Source organism: Eschrichtius robustus, chromosome 21 (assembly GCF_028021215.1).
Source record: "Eschrichtius robustus isolate mEscRob2 chromosome 21, mEscRob2.pri, whole genome shotgun sequence".
Lineage (NCBI taxonomy): Eukaryota > Metazoa > Chordata > Mammalia > Artiodactyla > Eschrichtiidae > Eschrichtius > Eschrichtius robustus.
This window is the reverse complement of record NC_090844.1, coordinates 36,018,364-36,043,751: the sequence shown is the minus strand read 5'-3', so window position 1 is coordinate 36,043,751 and position 25,388 is coordinate 36,018,364. Positions and strand designations below refer to the sequence as shown.

General features: G+C 42.1%; 1 protein-coding gene across 1 annotated transcript; it reads right to left on the bottom strand.

The window, feature by feature from the left end:
* Window positions 1–444: 444 nt before the first annotated feature.
* On the bottom strand, window positions 445–14,807 carry LOC137755902 (neuronal acetylcholine receptor subunit alpha-6-like). Its single transcript, XM_068532021.1, is given in 7 exon segments — window positions 445–576; window positions 2,627–3,605; window positions 3,706–3,815; window positions 4,536–4,580; window positions 12,976–13,064; window positions 13,067–13,111; window positions 14,729–14,807. Coding segments are annotated over 7 exon segments (1,479 nt in total).
* Window positions 14,808–25,388: the final 10,581 nt, after the last annotated feature.

Here is a 25,388-nt window from a genome sequence, read left to right as displayed (position 1 = left end):
GAAAGCAAGCACACACAAGTTCACAGGTGCTGCAGAGGTCAGCAAGTCCAAGGTCCAGAGTTTCACGTCTGGCAAGTGTCATTATACTGAGAAGCCCATAAACTGGAGAAGCAAAAGAACCTCTTAGTGTGGCTTGACTTTGATCCCACGGTTTGCTGTTCTGTGGGTCGGTCACGTCCCCAGAAGCCAAACGTGTACAGACAAGAGAAGCCTGCAGGCGCTGCCAGCTCTGGGCTCCAGTGTCAGATCCCAGACACTGGGATCATAAAGTGCTCCTCTGTGCCCCAAGGGAGGGCATCCAGGCTCCTGATTGGCAATAAAGTCCTCTTTTTCCATCTAGATGGGGACTTGGCGCGAAGCTTTCTATACCTTTCCTTGTGGTGGGGGAAACATGGAACAAACACAGTGTCTTGTAAGTTTCTGAAGCTAAAGGGAAAATCCATCTTACGAATGTCCTGTGTTCCGCAGGAGTGGCTGGAGAAACAGCCCCGCAGTTCCAAACACGCAGACGATCATAAACACCCACAGGAACAGCCTGTCCACCACCATGGCCACGTATTTCCAGTCGTCCTGCACCTGAAAGACAAAAGTCAAGCAGCTGTAAAAACAAATCAAAACCATGGGAGATAAGCTTTGTCTCATAAATAAGCTGCTTCCTTTTCACAGAAGATTTCCTGGCGATTTTAAAGCAAATATCCCTGTGATTCTGGTTAACCCGTGTCTCCTCTGTAGCACACAGAGAACTTCCGTTTGTCTGCAGAGGGTGGGTGCGTGCGCCCCATCAGTCCTGGGACAGAGGGCTGCAGGGTGAGCAGGCTTATGTGGGCGCACAGGACCTCCCCTGACTGCAGGCAGCACCCCAGAAGGAGCTGCTCGGAGAGCTCCACTTTTGCGTTGACTGAAAACAAAATGCACAACCTAACAGTTGAGAATTATGTTTTATTGAGTGGATTTTCTGAGGAATTCAAGCCCGGGAGGCAGCCTCTCAGGTCGCTCTGAGGGACTGCGCTGAAGAGGTAAGGGAAAAGTCAGGGCATAGAGGGGGTTTTGCAGCAAAGACCAGGTAGCCGGAACATCGAAAGATTACTGTTGCAGAGCATTTTGTTGCATTTGACGGCAACAGTAATCCTTTGATGTTCCGACCACCTGGTTTTTGTTGCAAAACCTCCTACATATCGTGGTTCCTCCCTATCCAATCTCCTGAGATAAACCATAATGGAAAAGAATACCAAAAAAAAAATGTATATTTGTGTATAACTGAGTCACTTTGCTAGGCAGCAGAAATTAGTACAACACTGTAAATCAACTATACTTCAATTTAAAAAACGTTTAAAAAAATTACTGTTAATTAAAGAAAACTAGACATCTCAAGTTAAGGAATTTAGTGCTTTTCTATGTATGGGAAGATGCAAGAGTCTGGGTTCATGGAAATCATTCCTTTGATATGCAACTTAGCTATCTAAGGCCAGCATCCTTCTTTTCTCCACCCTGAATCCGCTCAGGGTGCACAGTTGGGGGTCACTGCAGTGGTTGATGGCTTGATGGGCGCAACATCCTTCGTTTACTGATAGGGCAGGTGACACTTCTCATCCACCCTTGTCATGGGCACCACGGGACATTCTGACTTCTTGGCAAGTCTGGGAAATGGGTTTGAGGCGGGGGGTGTAGGACGTGCGATGTGATGGGCCCCCCATCAGGCATAGGTGGCCCTCTAGAACTCGGGATCACGCTGGTCAGGGAGAGTTCATTACATCTCTCACGTCCTTCCTGTTCCCGACCTCCAAGAGCCCTACCTGGTGGTGATCAAGTCAGCAGCAACTGTCCCCTAGTTTGACGAAGGTGTCACCACAGAGGGGAGTCCTAGGCTCACCTGCCCCTGATGCACCCCCTCCCCGACCTGTGTGACATGCAGACCATGTCCGCCTCAGCACCAATGGGTGGACTTCAGGTCTGCCATGTCCCTTCATTAGGAGATAAGGATGATGGCTACTGCCATCAGATCAGACCCAGACCCCTGGCGGCAGGAGTTTTCAGAGGCCCCCAGCTAGTCATCCTGGTGGTATGGAAAATTGGCATAAAGTTCTTGAGCTCTCTCTCTCTGGAGGATGGGGAGGTCCGAGCTGCTATAGTTAGGCTCTGGGCCGCAGAAGCAGACTGTGTTGATGCTAAAAATATCCCTGAGGTTCATTCAATCAGCACCTGGATCCCCGTCAAGCGGAGTAAGTGGGATTGGAGCTGCCGGAGGCTCACGCCACCTTCCTCCCAGGCTACCAGACTGTGAGCGGCCCTGCAGGCTTTCCTCCTGCCGCTCAGCCGGCTTCTCCCTCTCCCACCCTTCCTTATGCAGGGGCTCTCAGTTTAATAAACCAAGGTTGCCCTGAGTGTTTATTTTAACCAGATTTTACTTGAGTTGACATTTCTGGAGGCAGAGATTTGCTCTGAGGCTACACCTTACCCCACCCCTCCCCAGGGTAGTTCACCCATAACTGCATCATCACAGGGCTGGATCTTAGGGCACCACCCCCTGACCCTCTTGCAAACAGAACTCACACTGATGATCTGACATGTCTATGCAGGGCCCCCAGGCCTGCTGCGGGTGAACAGGCTAGAAGAGCCATACATTTACCTCCTTTGTTTCATTTTGGTTCCTCATGTTTTCTGCTATGAATTGAACACTATCAATTACATCTTCGACTTCAGGTGAGGGCTCCAAATTTTCAGTCATCCATTGTAAAGGCTGATGACTTAATCGTCTCTTGCTGGTGGCGATCTCACCGGACTTACGACAGTGGCAGCATTCTTTAAGAAGTTTGGGCTCTCTGCGATGATCGAACTTGACTTTGGCAGGCCTACCAGAGAAGCCTTTGGGGTTTTTGTCGTATCTTGTCCCCTTCCTCTTGTCCAGAGGCCTCCTCATCATCAGGATCTGGGGTAACAGCCGGAGGAAGACTGCCTTCACCCACGTGGGCATGGTGTGTGTGGTCGGGGTGCGATAGTGGGTGTTCAACACAAACACCGTCACCACGATGGACAAGGTGACGAAGATCATGGTGAACAGCAGGTACTTGCCCACCAAGGGGATCACGAGAGACGTGGATGGGATGGTTTCTGTGATAACCAGCAAAAACACTGTCAGGGAAAGCAGAACTGAAATGCAGAGTGTCACTTTTTCACCACAGTCAGAAGGAAGGTAGAAAACCAACACAGTTAGAAATGAAATAAAGAGACAGGGGATGATCAGATTAATGGTGTAAAACATCGGCAATCTTCTAATGTAAAAAGAATAGGTTATGTCTGTGTATATCTCTTCACAACAGTTGTATTTTATGTCATGCTTGTAGCCAGAAACATCGACAATTTCCCATTCACTGTTTTCCCAAAAATCATTCATGTCCACTTTAGAGCCAATGATTAGAAGATCAATTTCAGCTTTGTCATAGGTCCAGGAACCAAATTTCAGGGAACAATTTTGATGATCGAAAGGGAAAAAAGTGATATCCATAGGACAGGAACTCTTAAAAATAGCTGGTGGAGTCCAGGTTATCATGCCATCGTATTTAAGAAGAGCTTTTGTCTTGCCTTTGACTTGGAAGTCACCAACAGCACTGCAAAGTAAATCAGACACCATTAGTGACACCCGCTGTGCTTTGGGTCAGCCTGTACCAAAGGCAACTTCGGAAAGAGACTGGCTGTAGATGCCCATACTTGTTGTAGAGAACAATGTCAGGCTTCCAGATCTTCTCCGCAGGAACACGAAGAGTCTCAATGCCATCATATTCCACTGGGTCCCAGCGCAATTTATAATCATTCCAGATCTAAAGGGAATAGAAGTCAGTTTTAAAAAATTCTTGACTTTCTTCCAATGTTAATTCTATGTTGGTTCAACCACTTTTTGAAAAATTTCTTATTTAAAGAGTTGGTTTCCTACCAAAAGTTGGAAGATTAAATCCATGGGGAACAAGGTAGCTGAGCTGATTTTGGGCAAATATAGATATTAGATAAGTATCTGTTGATTATTAATTAGCTAGCCAAGTTTATAGGCTCAGCTTCCATATTCCGTGGACTGTGCTCGATCTCGAGTAGCAACCCATTGCTAATATTAAAAAGAGAATTCAAGTGTATGATGATGGGTTTGTTACAAAATCTGCATAGAAGATTGAGACAGGAAGGAAGAACAAGATGGTCTGACTGATAAAACCAGACGGTGGGATCTAACCCAGAGCAGGATCAAAGAGTGGGCAAGCATCTGGCTCTGGAGCTCGAGACTCAGACAAAAATAGGAGGCTTGAGAGCAGAAACCACCGAAGGACAGTCAGAGAGAACTCTGTCACTCAGTTCTGCACCGTGAAGCTTGCACCCAGCCAGCCGTTATCAGATTGAACTTTGGGCTTTGGAGCTAGTTAATATTTTATGCTCTATCATAAGCTGGAGATGCAAAGAGGGAATGCTAGTGGATTTTATCCATTGGACGTTGTTAAACTGACACACGAGTGTGACACAATTCCAAGAGAAGAACGTGTGATGTAGACACGTACGTGATGTAGCCACAGATTGGTTTCCATGATCTGGTTTACTTCATCCTGGGAAGAAGAAACAATATTTTTTAGCCTCAAATGTACTTGCTAATAGAAGTGAATCTTAGAGCAAAAATTACAACTAAAAATAGCCGATCTGAGTTATTCATGCTAACGGAGGGAAAAAAAGAAGACTGAAAAGGCAACTTATAAAAAGCCAAAAATACAATATTTCCACACTGGTCCCAACCCTGTTGACTTTGAAATGTGGCTTTATGACTGTCTTTCAAATCTGATTGAGGTCCCACTTCTGTGAAGCCTTTCTGACCACTGCAGCCTATAAAGATTTCTGATCCCATAAAAGGAAAGAAGGGAGAGAAGGAGAGTGGGAGGGAGGGAGGGGAAGTCCTGCAGGTGGTGATGGATATCATTGTTTTTGCCATCTTCTTCCTCAGCTGTGCCCCAGCACCCTCTAGGTTCTGAGTCCTGAGCTCCACTGCCCCTCAAGGTGTCAGCCTCAGCTCACCATGGAGTTTGCCAGCTGGAACCTGCCACTCCCCAGAGCACTGCTCCCACCCAAACCACTGCCGATTGCTTCAGTCATTCATTAACAAGTATTTATTGAGTACCTACTGTGCGCTCTATAAATGCTGGGGCTACAGAAGTAATCAGGATGGAAAATATCCCTACCTACACGTGCCTAAGCTATTAGCTGGGGAGACAGAAAATCAACAATAGATACATGGTATAATGTAAGATAGTGATAAGTCCTATGAAAGAAAATAAAGAGGGATTGAGTGGTGTGTGTGTGTGTCTGCACACACACGCACACACGTCTCTTTTAGACAGGATGATCCAGGAAGGCTTGTCTGAGGAGGTGGTTTAAGCAGGTACCTAAATGACCTGCAAAGAGTCATGGGTCTCTTGAATAAAAGCGTTCCAGGATGACATCCCAAATACAATGTGTTCCTAATCAGCTACTACCTCTCAGTGGAGCAGCTACTGAAGACACATCCAGAACCTTCAGCAGTCTCACAGCACAACACTTGGAGGCTATTGATGGTCACCCAGTGGCCGGCAGTGGGTTCCCAGAACTTACCAACCTTGTTTCCCCAGACACATGAGCACCTTCGAGAGTAAACACCTCACACTGGCTGAGGAAGCGGTGGCCAGGGCTGGACACCAGCCCACTCTGGTTTGCTGCTCTGCAGTTCTCCATGCCCCCCAGAAAACGCTACCTGGAGACCTCACCAGCTTCCTCCTTCAAAGGGATTTGTGTCAAGTCATGATAAGCCCCAGGGTTTTAAAAGGTCAACAAAAGGAGTTACATTCATGGTTTTCTGTTGGTCAGGGCCAGCAAAGAAATGGACTATTACTTACTCATGACTTTACAATTACCCAAGTCTAAGGACAGTGTCTTCTGCTCATACCTTGTGCCCAGCAGATTCAAGCAGGGGCCATGTCAGTAAATCCATTGGCTGTCAGTCAGGAATGGACTAGCTCTAGCAGTCCAGCAATGTCTCGGAGGGAACAGTCATAAGCGTCTTCCAGCGACTGCTTCCTCTCTGTCCACTAATACGCTGGTTAGAGAACTAGTGCACACTGTGAACTAGAACGTTGTATTCTGAGAATTAAAATCAGTTGGCAATATCATCCCGACAGTATTCCTGTCTCCCCGTCTATACTTCCGCAGGCTGGTGAAGCTCCATGTGGTGTGGACCTGCTTCATGGTGGATGGACACCCTCAGAGGTGTCAGCCAAGTTTATGGGTCAGGACCGGGTCTGGAAAGTCCCATTCTCCATCCAATGCCAGACCGCACCTATGGCCTTGGGAACTGCTATCAGACAGCCCAGCTGAAGGAGGCCAGAGACCCACAGTACAACCCCACATTCCTGGGACCATCACCCTGCGTCTCCCTCTTGGGAAAATAAATTAGTTGACACGTGGTTCAATGAAAGGATTGGAGTTACAATTTCAAATGGACTAGAGCAGCAGCAACAGACTCAGAGACTGAGACCAGAAAGGCCAGGCGGGCTACATTTTGAGAGCCTTCAGGTTTGTCATGTCAGATATGCCAGGCCATCAAAAACGCTGGGCGGGGGCTTTGTCCTGGCCCCATGAGGGGGACAGTGGAGATACACTTACTCTGAAGATCATCCACTCATTAAACTTTGTGGCCAAGTTCATTCTATGCAGCAGCAAACGCCCTTCCATGTAGAGCTCTCTGGTGCTCTAAGGCCAAGCCTGAGGCTCAAACAGCAGCAGACGGCCTATAGTCTTCTAGAAGGGCGTTGGTAATTGTACATCTGGGCTGTACTGCATCACAGTCACTCCCAGGCCTCACCATGGCTCAGTGACAACAATGAATATGGCCCACAGGGACTTCTGGTGCCCCACATGAGGACAAGTAGACTCTAATACACCAATAAGAATTGCTATATTAATACTGGACAAAGTAGTTGCAGAGGAAAAAAATTACTAAAGACAAAGAGGGACATTACATAATGAAAGAAGGATCAATCCACCAGGAAGACACAATGATCCTGACCATATATGCACCAAACAGCAGAGTCTCAAATTATATGGAACAAAAACTGATAGAACTGAAAGAAGAAACAGACAAATCCCCAATTACAGTTAGAGACTTCAATATCCCTCTCTCAGAAACCAATAGAACTCAGTAAACTCAACAGAAATCAGCAAAAATAGGGAAAATCTGAACAACATAATCAACCAACAGGATTTAATTGACATATATAGATACTCCACTCAAAAACACCAGAATACACATTTTTTCAAGCATGCATATAATATTAACCAACACAGAGCATATCCTTATCATAGGCCATAAAACAAACCTCAACAAATTTAAAAGAATTGGAATCATAGTGTGTTTCTGACCATAATGGAATCAAACTAGAAATCAATAACCAAAAGACAACAGGAAAATCTCTAAACCCATGGAAACTAAACTTCTAAATAATCCATGGGTCAAAGAGAATGTCTCAAGGAAATTCTTTAAAACACATAGAGCTGAATGGGAACAAAAACACAATATATCAAAATATGAGGGACATAGCTAAAAAAAAGTGCTGATAAGAAAATTTATAGCTAAATGCTTATATTAGAAATGAGAAAAAGTCTCAAGTCAATAACACAAGTTTCTACCTCAAGAAATTAGAAAAACAAGCACAAAATAAACCCAAAGCAAGTACAAGGAAGGAAAAATAAAGATAAAACAGAAATCAATAAAGTTGAAAAGGAAAACAATAAAGAATATCAATGAAACAAAAAACTGATTCTTTGGGGGAAAAACAACAAAACTGATAAAACTTTAGCAAGACTGACAAAAATAAAAAGAGAGAAGACACAAATCACCAATATCAGGAATGAAACAGGAGCTATCGCTACAGAACCTATAGCCATTAAAAAGTTAGATAATACCATGAGCAACTTCAATTTTATCATAAATTTGGCAACTTAAAAGAAATGAGCCCATTCCTCAAAAACCACAAACTAACAAGGACCTACTGTATAGCACAGGGAAATATACTTAATATTTTGTAATAAGCAACAAGGGAAAAGAATCTGAAAAGTGATATAAATAGACAGTCTGACTACCCTATAGTCATTTAAGAATTGAGTTTATACTTTAAAAGCTCCTGGAAAAGAAATCTCCAGGCCCAGTAGGTTTCCCTGAAGAATTCTACCAAATATGTAAAGAAAAATCAATACCAACTTTCCACAATCTCTTCCAGAAAATAGAAGAGGAGGAAACAACTCCAAATCCTTTTTGTGAAGCTAATATTATCCTGACACAAACCCAAACAAAGACATTATGAAAAAAGAAAATTACAGATCAATATCTCTCATGAACTTAGATGCAAAAATCATTAACAAAATATTAGCAAACTGAATCCAACAATGTATGAAAAGTTATACACATGACTAAGCGGGATGCAAGGCTGGTTCAACATTCAAAAATTAATCAATGTAATTTACCATATCAACAAACTAAAGAAGAAAAACCATGTGATCATATCAATTGATGGAGAAAAAGCTTTTTTTTTTTTTTTAAATATTTATTTATTTATTTATTCATTCATTCACTTATTTTTGGCTGTGTTGGGTCTTCGTTTCTGTGCGAGGGCTTTCTCTAGTTGCGGCAAGCGGGGGCCACTCTTCATCGCGGTGCGCGGGCCTCTCACTGTCGTGGCCTCTCTTGTTGCGGAGCACAGGCTCCAGACGCACAGGCTCAGCAGTTGTGGCTCACGGGCCCAGCTGCTCCGCGGCATGTGGGATCCTCCCAGACCAGGGCTCGAACCCATGTCCCCTGCATTGGCAGGCAGACTCTCAACCACTGCGCCACCAGGGAAGCCCAGAAAAAGCTTTTGACAAAACTCAACATCAATTCATTATTAAAAACTCTGTGAAACTAGGAATAAAGGGAAATTTCCTCAATTTGATAAGAACATCTACAAAACATCTACACCTAACTTTATACCAAATGGTGAAAGACTGAATGCTTTTTCCTTAAGATTGGGAACAGGTCAAGGATGTCTGTTGTCACCACTCTTATTCAGCATAGTACTGGAAGTTCTAGCCACTGCAATGAAGCAAGAAAAAGGGGGAAAAGGCATAGACTGGAAAGGAAGAAACAAAACTATCTCTATTTGCAGATTATAAGGTTGCCTACGAAGAAAATCCCATGGAATCTATAAAAATGCTGAAACTAAGTGAGTTCAGCAAGATCTCAGGATACAAGATCAATACACAAAAGTCTTAGAATTCTATATACTAACAATGAGCATGGAGAAACTAAAATTAAAAGCATAGTACTATTTTCAGTCACCCTCAGATAAAACAAAATACTTACATATACACATAACAATACAAATGGGATCTGTATACTGAAAATCACAAAATCCTGAAGGAAGAAAAGCTAAATAAATGGAGAAACGCCCCGCATTCATGGGCTGGAAGACTCAACAGAGTAAAGACGTCACTTCTCCCCAAACTGATCTCCAGGTTTAATGCAGTTCCTATCAAAATCAGGGCAAGGCTTTTTGTGGACATAGGCAGCTTATTCTAGGCATAGGCCTCAGATAGCTAAGACGATCTTGACAAAGAAGAACGAAGAGGCAGGAATCACTGTAGCCAATATTAAGTCTTACTCTACAGCTACAGTCATCAAGATAGTGCAGTGTTGGTGGAGGGATAGTCACACTGATCAATGAAACAGCATAGAGGACCTAGAAATAGACCCACACAAATATGTTCAACTGATTTTTCACAAAGGTGCAAAACCAATTCAGTGGGAAAAGGATTGCCTTTTCAACAAATAGTGCTGGAGCAATTGGACACCCACAGGTCTAAAAAACAAAAATCTAGGTCTCATATCTTATATAAAAATTAACTCAAAATGGATCATAGTCTTAAACATAAGACATAAATAAAACTTTTAGAAAAACGTAGGAGAAAACCTCTAGGATCTGGGATAAGGCAAAGAATTACTAGGCTTGATGCCAAAAGCACGACATATAAAAGGAAAAATTGATAAATTGGACCGCATCAAAATTAAAAACTTCATGTGAAAGCCCATGTGAAGAGGAAGAAAAGATAAGCTACAAACTGGGATAAAATACATGCAAACCACAAAACTGGCAAAGCACTTGTATCTAGAATATAGCCAGAACTCTCAACACTAAATAGTAAAAACAAACAATCCAATTAGAAAATGGGCTTAAGGACGTGAGCAAACATTTCACCTTAGAGGATATGCAGATTGCAAATAAGCACATGAAAAGAGGTTTTATATCAATAATCATTAGGGAAATGCAAATTAAAACCACAATGAGATATCGTTTCATACCTAATATAACTCAAATAAAAAACAATGACAATACCAAATACTGGCAAAGCTGTAGATAAACTGGATCACTCACATACTGCTGGTAGGAATGTAAAAGGGTACAGCCATTCTGGAAAGCATTTTGGCAGTTTCTTTTAAAACTAACACACAACTACCACATGACCCAGGAATTGCACCCCTGGGCATTTATCCCAGAGAAATAACGATTAATGTTCACCCAAAAACCTGTACACAAATGTTCATAGCAGCTTTATTTGTAGAAGACTAAAACTGGAATCAGCCCAAATGTTCTTCAACCAGTGGAAGGTCAATCAAAGTGTGCTCCGTCAATACCATGGCATACTACTCACAATAAGAAGAAATGACTCACCAAACTTATTGCGGCAACCACTGCATGATGTATGTAAGTCAAATCACTGTTCTGCACACCTTACTTATACCGTGTTGTATGTCAAATATATCTCAATAAAACTGGAAGAAAAAAAAACAAGAAATGAACTACTGATATGCTGAGTGGAAAAGCCAGTCTACAAGGTTACATACTGTGTGATTCCATTTATGTATAGCTTTCTTGAAACGACAAAATTTTAGAAATGAAAGACACAGTAGTTGTTGCCATTGGTCAAAAAAGTATACAAGGGCTCTATTATTTCTTACTGCAAGTGAATCTATGATTATTTCAATAAATAAAACTTCAATTAAAAAACTACATTTCTCAAGATTCTCTTGCAGCTAGGGGTGGTCAATGAGCTAGGAAGCAGAAGCTGTCAGTAGGACTTCTAATAAAACTCCTTAAGGAAGTCACAGATGTCTGGTATGTGCCCCTTTCTCTCTTCCTCCTGCTTCTTGCCAAGAATGTGAATGTGATGAGTGAAAATCAGCAGTTATCCTGGACCACAAGGCAACACTGAGGGAAGAAATCACATGCTAAGGATGGTGACATAGAAAGATAGAAGGAACCTTGGTCTCTGTCACAGTTTATGCTTTTAGCATCATAGCTCATGTGATTAACATCCTCAGGAGTTGTGCAGTGCACAACCTGGGCAACCAAACACCGTGATGCAACCACTACCACAAAGCCACCTGGTATTAACCTGGGCTGTTAACCTTTAGGTTTCTATTACATAAAAAAGAAATAAACTTGTTTTATATAAGCTGAGAGAGCATGTGTGTGTTTTTCAATCTCTGATAGCAGCCAAATGCAAATACCAAAATCTGTATTCAGCAATCCTCCACCCACCATCTTCAGAACAATGTCCTGAAAGGGTGTATAGATCATGGATTTGAAGTGATGCTGCATCACAAACTTTAGGGGAAACTCAGTCCAGTTCTCCATTCATAACAGCCCAATTCATACCAAGTGTGGCTTCCAGCCTGGTAGGAGACCAGTAACCAGTACCAAGCTATTTGAGGGGAGAGGGGAGGCAGAATTAGAATAGGTACTAAATAAATGTTTATTAAAGGAAGGAGTGGGCCCATCTAAGTGAGATAAAACATCTGGCTTACTTTTTTTAAAAATCAGTATTTATCAGCATATACACACTTCCAGCTTGGGCCAGAAGCTAGAGGACCAGGTCAGGGTCAGCCCAGTCCGCTGGGAATCACGGACCGGAGAAACACGGTGAGCCCGGACTTCATATCCATAACTGAGGTCTTCCCCCAGGTGCACCTGGAGCCACCACTGTTTCTCCAGGCAAAGCTGAGAGGAAGGAGGCTCCACCTGCCCCCGTCCAGGGCCTGGGCTGCTCCCTCTGTCTGTGCACCATTGTCTCAGAGATGCTCCTGACGTCCCTTACCCCTTACGTCCTGAGCCTGCCTATTCCTGGAATTTGGTCCGGGTCCAGTGCCTCAGGCCAGCCTGCGCCCTGCCATGCCTTGGAGCCTGGAACCCTGACCTCTGTTAGGGTATCAGGTCCCACACCTCCTCTCCCAGCATCTAGGGTGTGAAGATTATTCAAAAGAAAGAACTCTAGTCCTCCTTGCCCCTTAAACAGGGTAGCAATAAGTTAAACTAAGACCTCCAAATTCCCATCAGTTTTTCAGGGCTGGATGGAACCCTGTGTGAAACAAGGTGAATTTTCTCTTTCTTCTATAACAAAGGAGACTTAAAGCAATTCTTCTTATATGGAGTCAGAAGAGCATGAGCTTTGGGGTTGAACAGTGCTGATTGAACCCCAGTGCCACCATCTGTAATTGTCTGACGTTGGGAAAGTTTCTTACCTGAGATTTCCTCTCCCCAGCTGTAAAATGCAGATGACAGCCACTAAGTGCAGACACTGGTGCATAATAGGTGCACAATGAAGTTAGCTCCCTTTGTATTCCCCCTTCAAATGCCCCTTCGCCTCTTTGTTTCATAAACTGGTTCTGAGAGCATTTCCAGAAAAACATCGCCTTAAGGGGAATAATGACAGCAACCCTGGGGACAGTGGATCCCTCCCAACGGGCCGGCTTTGAAGGGCAGCACTCTGTAGACTTGTGTCTGTTTGTGTTCAAAAATCCCTTTATTTACCCAGTGCAGTGAGTGGGAATTGCTTGGACCCCTCAGAGTTGGGGCCTCCGAGGCCTCGTGGTGCCCCCCCTGCGCTTACCACGTCGGCCAGCTGCGTGATGGCCACTTCAAAATGCACAGTGACCGGGTCGGAAACGTTTTCCACGGGCCTGATGAACTGGTTATAACAAGCAGTTTGTGAAAGAGCCTCTCCTCGGACTCACAGCCTGCACATCCTGCGGCACCATACAGAGAGAGGGGTTAGAGAAGCAGAAAGGATGCCGGCTGGTGGGGAGGTTCCAGGGGCTTCCATCCCGGGAAGGCGGGTGCGGGACACCAGCTTCCCCCAGCACCACTGCACCTGCCCCTCCTGGCCAGGCTGCTCACCTTCACCACGGAGATGAAAAGAGTAATACCAGCATCTCAGGACTAGTGTGATAGCAAACAAAATGATGTTGGTAAGAGCACTTCTAAAGTCTATGGCACCACAGTGTAAAGTTATGTCGCTGAACAGAACTCACCATCTTACTGATCCGGTAATTAAAGAAAAGTCCCGCCCTTTCTTGTCAAAATACTGATCTGACTGGTCTCTTGTTTCTACAACCAGCAGGGTGTGTAGCTGGGGAACCTTCTTCAATCAAACTTAAATAACTAGTAATTTCATTAAGGTCTTAAGCCCTCCTCCTTTTTAAAATCAACTTTGAATTTCAATTCTTGGAGACGTGTGAGAGTGCAAAGTTTCTAAGGAAAATTTACTTAAAATATTTTTTTATAGAATCCCCAAAGTTCTTAAACAATAGCACTTTCAGTCATTAAATTTTAGACAATAATGTAATGCATGTCTCTTTGTATATTCCCAAGAATGCATTAAATTAGGTTACTTGCCTTCATTTGACATAATTCATCTCATTAAGGCCCCCTCTATATTTTTCCTTATAGAATTCAAATTTGATACCTGAAATACTATTCTATAAATTTCCCAAAGGGATTTATACCCTGAAAGAAAAAAAATTTAAGGGGCTGAACAACTCATTAGGCAAAAACAAAGGAAAGGATAGCTGTTATATTACTAAATAAAAAGTGTTGTTTGACAGATGCATTTGGGAACACTGAGATTTCAGCAGGAAAGAACAATTTTAGATGTAAAACATCATTGTCTGCCATCATAATTAATAAAGATAGAAATATTTCTACATAAAACAGATAATTAAAAATCCTCCTGTTACCCATTTTCCTCCTTTGAGGTTTCTCTTTTCCTTTGAGACATTTCAGATAAACCCTCCTTGAGTCCCTGAAAAGGTGACAGCACGTGGAAATGTGGCTTTGTGGACATGGACAGAGCAGCAGCTGTCTGTTTCTAAGCCTTAACTTTGAAAATGAATGATCTTACTCTTAGGACATATTTCCCAAAATGAAAATGATTACCTACAAAATGGAAGCGTTCATAGACTGAGGAATAGTATCAGCTAATAAACCACAGTTTTGAAAAAATATTAAATACAGATAAAGAAGTTGAATACATCCATAGAGGAGATGGATAGAAAACTGTGCCATTGTTATTTTTGCCTATTTTTCATTGGGAAAATAAAATAAAACATGGTTTACAATGTTTCCTTGTCCTCCCCACCCCATCCCCCCGAAATCTCATTTTACATGTTAAGCCGACCAACTAAAAATGAATAGATTAATTAGCAGCTATAAGAGGAGTAATTCCTGTGCCGACACTCTACATATTTATCCATAGCATATCTCATCTCTGCTCAGCCAAGCACAACTAGAAAAGGAGGAAAATAAAACTAGGAAATACATGTAGCTAAAAAGGGAATATGAGAACAAGCAGAAATAAAACCTACCTCTGAAGCAAAGTGTGAATACATACCACCAGAGACAGAGCCCAAAGCGAAGGAATCCCTGACCCTCGCGGGGCAGCATGTTTAAAACACACTCTGATTTCTTTTTCTAGTCAAAGGATTGTGGGAAACAAAGAGCTATCAGGCAGCCACTCACACCGGACCCTTAATCACCAGAGTCCACTGCAGTCCAAGTGTCCTCTGTGAAATGAAAACCTTCACAAACATAACATGGTAGTTCCCAATATCAGAGACTGAGGCCAACCAAAAGGGCAAATAAAAAGGACTCAATCTGATGTCAGATGAGTCAGCCCATTTCCTGACACCCTACATCTCTTCTCGTGCAGGAACGGGAGGAGAAGCAGGACGGGGGTGTTGGGCAGACGGCACCGAGAGGGGACAGAAAACTGTGATGTGCTTAGTGCATCTTTGTGGTGCATCTTCTCCCAGCCCTGGTCCTGAGGGGAGCAAACACACGTCTCCTGAGCTCCAGCTGTAGGCAAAGCGCCTGCCAGGTCCCGATCAGTGTATTCTGATTCACCGAGATCTCTAGCTCGTCAGGGCTTAACCTTGTTACCAGAAAACATTCTAGAACAGGAGTCCTGGTAAAGTGTGCCTCACAGAGAACAGGATTAATTTGGTTTTGTCTGACTTCTAGTGCCTCGTCCTTCTGAGTTTAGGAATCACCCTCCAGGACTAGAGATTAGCTGTCTGAGAATGAGAAGAACGAATACTGAACACAGGGTGCTGTCTAGACGGTTCTATGTTTATTTATACATCCTTGTCACCAACTGGTTTTCTTATCATTTGCTTCTTTCCTCTATAAGTTTAGTGTCAGTAACATTCTGATGAGTTAGGCCTTCTGGTCAGATTTTGGTGTTGGTTAAAGGGGATTAGCAACAAAATGAAAAGGCAACCTACAGAATGGGGGGAAATATTTGCAAACCATGTATCTGGAAAGGGGTTTATATCCAAAATATGTAAGAAACTCATAAAACTCAATAGCAAATAAATAAATACATCCCAATTGAAAAATAGGACCTGCACAGACATTTTTCCAAAGACACAGATGGCCAATGGGTACATGCAAAGGAGCTCAACACCACTAATCATCAGGGAAATGCAAATCAAACCACAATGAGCTATCGCCTGACACCTGTTAAGATGGTATTATAAGAAGACAAGAGGTAATAAGTGCTGGTGAGGATGTGGAGAAAAGGGAACCCTTGTGCACTGTTTGGAATGTAAATTGGTGCAGCCACTATGGAGAACAGTATAAAGGTTCCTCAAAAAATTAAAAAATAGAACGACCATATGATCTAACAATCCCACTTCTGGGAATATATCCAAAGGAAATGAAATCAATTTCTCAGAGAGATATCTGAATTCCTACGTTCATTGCAGCATTATTCACAAGATATGGAAACAACCAGGTGTCCATCGATGGATGAATGAATAAAGAAGTTGTGATATACATATACATATATGTAATGGGATATTATTCAGCCGTGAGAAAGAAGGAAATCCTGCCGTCTGCGACAACATGGATGAACCTGGAAGACATTATGCTGAGTGAAATAAGCCAGAGAAAGACAAATACTGTATGATCTCATTTTTGTGTGGAATCTAAAAAAGTCAAACTCATAGAAGCAGAGCGCAGAACGGTAGTTGCTAGGAGCTGGGGTGCGGGTAACAGGAAGATGTCGGTTGAAGGGTACAAACTTGCAGTCACCAGATGAACAAGTTCTGGTGATCTAATGTACAGTATGGTGGTGACTACAGTTATCGTATTCTTGACATTTGCTACGAAAAGAGACCTCAAGTGTTCTTACCGCCTCTGCACCACACACACACACTCACACACACGGTAACCGAGTGATGATGTGTTGGGCTGATTGTGGTGATCATTTCGCAATGTAACATATGTTAAATCATCACATTGTACACCTTAAATATACACACTTTTTATTCATCAAGTATACTTCAATAAAGCTGGGGGAAAGGAGTCAGAGCCGAAGACGGTCTCTCAGGACCTCCTATCAAAACATTCCGTGACATCATCACAGAAACTGTACGCTTGGCAGTCGTGCAGACTTCAGACTAACGGTTTCCCTCAAAATTCTATTGGCCTCACATCTCTTGCAGGAACGAAAAAGGAACGATCATTTATTTAGCACCAAACTTAGACCAGGCACTGGGCTGGGTGCCTCAGATATGTCACTTTAAGATGTTACTCAAATTGTCCTCTTAGCAGATGGGCTTTTTGTCCTTTGCTGAAGTGTCCTGTGGAGTTGGCAGACAGAAGGCGTCAGGACAACACTTTATCATGATGGATAAAAAGCCACCTCACACCCCCAAATGGGGCAGTGCCTCCCTAGTTTTTAGGGTAAAACCCAAATCAGGTTGGCTGTTTTCAAAGCGCCAACACTTTCGACCGTTTCTATTGCCCAGACTTTGATCAATTTGTTCTTCACACTTTCTAATGGATACAGCCTTTCAGGAAAACTGTTGTCTCAGGTCTTTTGTTTTATCCAAGCATCCTTCTCTATGGCCATCACCTGTCAGCATAAAGAGCCCCTGTAGAGGAGGGGTTCTCTGGGACGGTCCCCCTTTCCTCCAGGAACCTGCAGGCATCTGTCCTTGTTGCCAAGGTGCAGAGTGGGGAAGGGGGGTCACAGAGGAACCTCACCAGAGGGGAAGAAGGCAGAGGAAAGAATGTGGACTTTGGAGTCAGACCCGGATTTGGATCCTGGCCCTGATCCTCACTTGGCGGTTGCTGAGCAAGTTACTGAAGCTCCCTCAGCCCTTCCTCATCAGAAAAATGTGATTAAACTCGGTAACATAAACCGTTTAATCTCTCCCTACCCAATTTTTCATGGAATTTTCACTCCCTCTCTTACCAGTACAAATAGGTAACACAACTAAGTCACTTTCAGGCCTGAATATACTTTAAATATATATTTTAAAATATTTTAAAAATATATTTTAAATATATTCAGGAAGAATATGTTTTAACAGCTTGTAAAGAAAATACATTCTCCCATTCAAAGAAAACATTTAAACTATCCCCTCATCATCAGAAAAATGCTTACCTCACATACATCCCTCATTTCGTAAGTGTCCAGTGCTTCCAATTCCTGGCCTTTCTGGGACCCTGCAGAGTCCACTGACTAAGGGCTTTCTCCGCTGCAGGCTTAGGTTTCATTAATTCAGTTATCATCCATCTATCTCTCTTCTAGCTTCCAAAGTGTTGTCCTTTTCTCCCATCACCTTCGCCCTTATGAACTTATCCTCTTTTTAATCCCTTTTAGCATTTTCATGGAGTTTCAGTTGGATGAGAGGCATTTTTCCAGCCCACCATATCTGACCAGAAGTCTGTCTCCTGTGACTCTCTAAGGAAAGACCCCCGCCGCCAGCAGACTTCCCCTTCATCTCAACGGTCAGAACAAAGTCACCCACCCAATCCTAAATTAATCACAGGCAAGGAGCATGGAACTGACTAGTGACTTAAAGCCTGACCATCGGGATGGAGTTGGTGTTTGAGATCAACCACAGCATTCACCCTCAGGAACCTTAATTAAGGCATGGAAACGCCAACTCCAAACCACTTACCCGAACCAGAAGACAACCTCTTAAAGGCTATGGTCATGTTTGATAGCTCCATCTTTAGCAGTGAGCGTGGGTGTTTATTTGACTGAGGGAATGATCTAGTACATAAATACAGTGTATGGAGATTATATTTATGCATAAACCAGTGAGATAGTAAAGGCAAGATGATTATAAAGGTGATCCACCCAGACAAGACCTGGAATCACAGAGGGAGGAAAGCTTTAGAGCCTGTGGTTACACTGCCTGAATCCTGCTGGGCTAGCCAGTGACCCTTTCCTTCTGTGTAAAGAGGCATTTTAAATGTCAAGGAGCTACAGGACAGGCTTATGATAGCTCTCAAGCTGAATACTAAATCAAATTACTTCAAGGACTCCAATCCTAAGGTCATATATATATAACAGTGGCCAAAATAGACTAGATCGAAAAGTTTGAGCTATTTTGTTTACCATGGCATTCATACATTCATATATATGTATGGCACTCATTTGAAAACCCCTTGTTCTATTCTTCAAGACATTTAGAGAACCTCTAACAAATTTAATCAAGTGAATTTTTTGTCTGAAATTAAAATTTGTCCTAAACATAAGCTTTTTTAATATGAAATTTTAAGAGAAAGCCAATTTATTAAACAGAGAATAGAAGGCATGGTCATATTGCCTTATAAAATAAACAAGCAAAAAACATGGAAGGGCAGAGTTTCTGAATTGCCTGCTACAAAAACCTTGTAGTTTAGGAAAGAATATAAGAGAATAAAGAGGCTCCTTTTTTTTCATAAGAAAAGTGCACAATGGGTTACATTTAAATTGTACACAAATAAGTAGTGCAAACACTTTAGTACTTTTTTTCACACATGTCCTTTATCTTGATGCTAAGATGTACTTTCTTGCAACATCACAGTTTTTATGTGCAATGCACTTGTGAAAAAAATAATAAATTTCTAAATATGATGCCCATCTCCAGCAAACTCATGAGTTTATGACCTCCTCATGAGGGAATTGACTCAAAGTTTCACAGAAGAAAAGGATGTTGGAAATCTTCTAGGCTTTTGAAGCTAATGGGTGATCTGAGAAAAGAAGAAAACTATATTACTCGTCTCTCTGATTTTAAAAAATATAATAAAGATCTTTTTAAATAAATAAATTTATTTATTTATTTATTTATTTATTTTTGGCTGTGTTGGGTCTTCATTGCTGTGCATGGTCTTTGTCTACCTGTGGTGAGCGGGGCTACTCTTCGTTGCGGTGCGCAGGCTTCTCAATGTGGTGGCTTCTCATGTTGCAGAGCAGGGACTTTAGGTGCGAGGGCTTCAGTAGTTGTGGCACGTGGGCTCAGTAGTTGTGGCGCACGAGCTTAGTTGCTCGCAGCATGTGGGATCTTCCCGGACCAGGGCTCGAACCCGTGTCCCCTGCATTGGCAGGCAGATTCTTAACCACTGTGCCACCAGGGAAGTCCCAAGTCCTTTTTTTTTAAGGCAACAAAACTGGAGACGATTGAAAACCCTGGTCTGATATTCTTCAGCTGTTCCTACTGTTGCTAATAGAGAGGGAGACAGGGCAGCGTGTACAGAACCCAGCTTCCCACCACCTGCCACATCCCACAGGGTTCATGAGGGAAACGTAGGGCAGTGGGGAGAAAATATTTTAAAAAGCAAGCAAATATTTACTATTTTATTTTATTATTTTTTAATTTAATTTTTATTTTATATTGGAGTAGAGTTGATTTACAATGTTGTGTTAGTTTCAGGTGTACAGCAAAGTGGTTCAGTTATACATATACATATATCCATTCTTTTTCAGATTCTTTTCCCATACAGGTTATTACAGAATATTGAGTATAGTTCCCTGTGCTATACAGTAGGTCCTTGTTGATTATCTATTTTATATATAGTAGTGTGTATATGTTAATCCCAAACTCCTAATTTATCACTCCTCACCCCTCTTCCCCTTTGGTTACCATAAATTTGTTTTCTATGTCTGCGAGTCTGTTTCTGTTCTGTAAATAATTTCATTTGTATCATTTTTTTTAGATTCCACATATAAGTGATATCATGTGATATTTGCCTTTCTCTGTCTGACTTACTTCACTTAGCAGGACCATCTCTAGGTCCATCCATGTGCTGCAAATGGCATTATTTCATTCTTGTTACGGCTGATTTAAAATATTTACTATTTTAAAATATTCACTATTTTTTAGGGCTTCCCTGGTGCCGCAGTGGTTGAGAGTCTGCCTGCCAATGCAGGGGACACGGGTTCGAGCCCTAGTCTGGGAGGATCCCACATGCCACGGAGCAACTAGGCCCGTGAGCCACAACTACTGAGCCTGCGCGTCTGGAGCCTGTGCTCCGCAACAAGAGAGGCCACGACAGTGAGAGGCCTGCGCACTGCGATGAAGAGTGGCCCCCACTCGCCACAACTAGAGAAAGCCCATGCACAGAAACGAAGACCTAACGCAGCCAAAAATAAATAAATAAATAATTTTTTAAAAAATTATAAAATATTCACTATTTTTAAAAGCAAGTAAAAATATTCACTTTTTTTTAAGCCTGTGGCTCTAGGCAAGGACTGCCACTCAAACACCTTTAGAGCCAAATAAGTAACAGCCAAGAGCAAAAGGGCGGGGGGACTTGACCTGTACTTGCCCCTCCAGGCTGCCCGATGCCCTGCTCAGCCCCTGCCCCTTGGGCCACATGGAATGATGTCGCCAGAATTTCTGATTTTTTAAGAGAAATGCAAATTTTCAATTCTACGTGATCACTCTCGATTTTTAATTTGGACAAAGCTATTTTGCTGGTGGCCTCACAAAATATACCTGCTGGCCAGAATCAGACCATAACCCTCAATTTTCTAACCATGCTCTGGGGGAAAACTGTCTGCTAAGGAGAGGATTGCTGTGTCACTCAGGAAAACGCAGCTGGATCTTGTTGCTGAGCCAGGCTACACTGCCTAGTTGCTCTACGTAACAAATAAGATAAATGTTTGATTTGTGTGGAATTTCAGGGCCAAAAAAATTTTAAAAGACAGAAGAAAACTCTTGGGAGTGAGTAGGAAAGCAGATTTCAGCAATATGGCTGGTGGTCTGCACCTAAGGAGAGGAAGATGGTGAGAAACTCACAGTGATTTATTCTGTGTGAGTATGTCTGGTGTGTGTATGTGGTGTGTGTATGTGGTGTGTGTCGTGTGTGTGTGTGTGTGGTGTGCAAGTGCTGCAATAACCCTCTGTTATCATGAACTTTCTGTGCAAGTCCATTTCAGCAAAGCATTGCAGTAGTTACACTAGGGAAGTAAAAGCCAGAGTTGCCTCCTCAGAAAGTTAAATAAGTTTTGAAAGAAAGTGTTATTATTAGGGACGATGAATACCAGAATGCAAATGTATACAAAAAGGGAAAATAAAGGTTTCAGTTAATTCACTTTAATGTGGAGAGTGACATGTGATCACAGGCACTTAAAGGAGGCATTATTCTTCTTTCAGACGCTGCAAATGCCAAGCTTTCCCTGCCACCTACTGGCTGTTGGATGCAATTTTTTTAAAAATTTGGGAACTTCCCTAGTGGTCCAGTGGGTAAGACTCCGCACTCCCAATGCAGGGGGCCGGGGTTCGATCCCTGGTCAGGGAACTAGACCCCGCGTGCATGCCACAACTAAGAAGTCTTCATGCCACAACTAAAAAAAGATCCCACATGCTGCAACTAAAGATTCCGCATGCTGCAATGAAAATCCCGAGTGCCGCAACTAAGACCTGGCGCAGCCTAAATAAACAAATAAATACATTTTTTAAAAAATCTGAATAAGGTAAAGTATAAAGAACACCACCACAAACATTAATATGCCAGCTTTAGCAGCAAAGTATTATCAATAAAGCTTGAAATCTCCTGTCTCCCCTTCCCTGACTGCATCTCCCTCCTCTTCAGAAATACCCATGATCTTGAATTATATTTGTATCATCCCAACACACTTCTTTATAATTTTCCTACATATATATGTATCTCTAAGTAATGCTGGTGTTTTGCATATTTTTGAGGTGCACATAAATATCATTCTGTATGGTATCTTGTATGAAATCCTCTGCAGTTTGCTTTTTAAAACTGCGTTACGTTTATGAGATTCTTCCTCGTCAACCAGTGAAGTCATTTTCACAGCTGTGCAGACTTCTATTTAATGGACATGTCATAATTTATTTGCCCATACTCCTTTTGGTGGGTCTTTAGATAGCTTCCAATTTTTTACTACGGCAAACGTTGCTTCTCTGACCATTCTAGGATATGTCGCCGTGTGTAAATGCTGAGTTCTTAGATAAAGGTATTGTCATTGTCTTGCCGTAATCCTTACACATCTTGTCTTTCTTGTCATTGCCAAATTGTTCCTCAAAACGATTCTATCCATGTATGCTCTGACCAGCAGTGTATAATGGTTCCCACTGTTCCCCATCCTCATCCACACTTGATATTGTCAGATTTCTGAATGTTTGCAGTTATGATGGGTGTGCAGTGATACATCTAGAGGGCTTCATTTCATTCCCTTGACGGACTTTTGCACTGAATATATGAATCATCTTGGGGAGAACCCTTGCTATTGAATTTTTCTATTGGCAAATACGTTTTGTTTAGGTCATCTTGAATAGGGGTTTATAATCTTCTCCAGAAAGATCTTGCATTTCTTTTATTAGACTCAAGATATTTCATATTTTTAGAACACTATAAATGTATAGTTTTGAAATGAGACTCCCTAACTCACCTTTTTTGGTATTAGGATGGGTATATTAATGTAACTCATTTTTTATATTGATTTTATGTCCAGAAATTATTTCGTTAACAGCAAAGACTTTATTTGTAGATTCTTTTGAATTTTCTATAAAGGCAATCGTATTTTCTAAGAATTTCGATTATTTTTTTTTTCTCCTCTCAAATTCTTATTCCTCTTAACAATTTTTCTGCTCCTATTACACTGTCCTGGGATGTAGCACAGCATTGAATGGGAATGGTGAAAACCACCACCTTTGTTACAGCCCTTGATCTTACCGGGAAGTACTCTTCAGTCCTCGTTTTCTGAGAGTCTGCTTTTTTTAAAAAAATCATGTATGTTAAAATTTATCTTTTTGGGACTTCCCTGGTGGCACAGTGGTTAAGAATCCGCCTGCCAATGCAGGGGACACGGGTTCGAGCCCTGGTCCAGGAAGATCCCACATGCCGCGGAGCAACTAAGCCCGTGTGCCACAACTACTGAGCCTGTGCTCTAGAGCCTGCAGCCACAACCACTGAAGCCCATGCGCTTAGAGCCCGTGCTCCGCAACAGGAGAAGCCACCGCCATGAGAAGCCCGCGCACCGCAACAAAGAGTAGCCCCCGCTCGCCACAACTAGAGAAAGCCCACGCGCAGCAACGAAGGCCCAACACAGCCAAAAATAAATAAATAAAATAAAATAAATAAATTTATTAAAAAATTTATCTTTTTGGCCCTGCACATATTGATAATTCTATTTGGTTTGTCTCTTGTATTCTGTTAATCTAGTGAATTACATTAATAGATTTTTTTTCCCCAGACTTCAACCATTCTTGCATTTGCGGGATAAACATAACTTGAATTTATTTCAGAGTGAGCTCAGCCTGTAATTTTCCTTCTTACACTCTTTTGTCTGCTTCTGTTATAGTGGTCACATAAAATGAATTGGGGCATATTCTCACTATCGGTTCTCTGCCACAAAAATTAAAGACTTAGTAGAAATATTTGTTCCTGAATTCTGAGGGGCAGTGAGAACATTTAGGTAATACTTCATTTCACTTTACAAATGTATAGTATGTGAAATTATATATTAGAGGAGCCTATGAAAGAAGAGAAAGGTCTTCCTTGTATGCCCATGAGAAAATAGAACATTGGGGAACCAGTCTGATTTGTCCAAGGATTAACACTGATTACACGAACCTGGTTTCTTATAGAAAATTGCTTCTGAGCTAGCAGTTTCTGTGAGAAGGATTTTTCTTAAAAAGCTATTAGGTTTAACATATTAGAAGTTCTGTTTCTTTACTTTCTGGGAATTCTGGAAGCACTAGATTTATGAAAGTGCTTAATTAGTCTCTATAAACCAACCAGAATGGAGCTCCTGTTTTGACACTGTCATCTAATTTCTGAATGCCTTCCAGGGATAAGAAAATATTTCATACACACGAAGAAAAGCAAAACCTTTTCTCAATTACAGCCACACAAACACCCAGAGAACTTACAGCTTCAATTTTACAGCATCAGTCACTCATCACAAGTAAACAAACAAAAAAAAACCCTCACCAGTTCAAATAAGAAGATATCCTCCTAATTAATTTGGACTCACAAATAGATTAAAAAAATAAACAAAAGCAGATTATCTCTTATCTCTCACCCAACAGAGACTAGACCCCCACCATCTCAACAGAGATCACCAAATATGTGGACCGTAAAATCAGGTTCCCAAGCACTGCCAAACACAGTTCCCAAAATTACTGCCACCAATGGGGAGCAATTTGTTGGCCACAAACACACCATAGTCCCATGTATTGGGTTGGCCAAAAAGTTCGTTCAGGTTTTCCATGAGACCGAACCCGAATGAACTTTTTGGCCAACCCAACACATAGGGTGTTCTCTCGCCACTCATCGACGCTGACTTAGCAGTCCATTACATGCCAGTCCTTGGACCCAGTAACGGAAAAAGACAGAGCCCGAGCCAGGAAAGAACTAACAGACGACCAAGAACCAGAAACAAAATCAAAAACATGGAATCAGAAGAAAAAGAAAGAGAAAGAATCAGAAAGTCAATGAAAGGAAAGTTCTGTTTCCACTTGGGATTCATTCTGGTAGCCAAGAAAAGATGTGTCTGGGGTTAAACAGCCCATGAGGCCTATTTCTTGGGCAACACAGTTTAGGCTCAGACAGGTGAGTCCACGTGGACATCCTGGTGGGGCCTCCAAATTGTCAAAGTATAATTTTTTTTAAATTAAAAGCATGACTTATCATACAAATAGAAAGTGAGCATATGTCAAAGATTTATTTAACTCCACGAGGGAGCCAGCAGAGCCTGTGAAAGACTGGTGT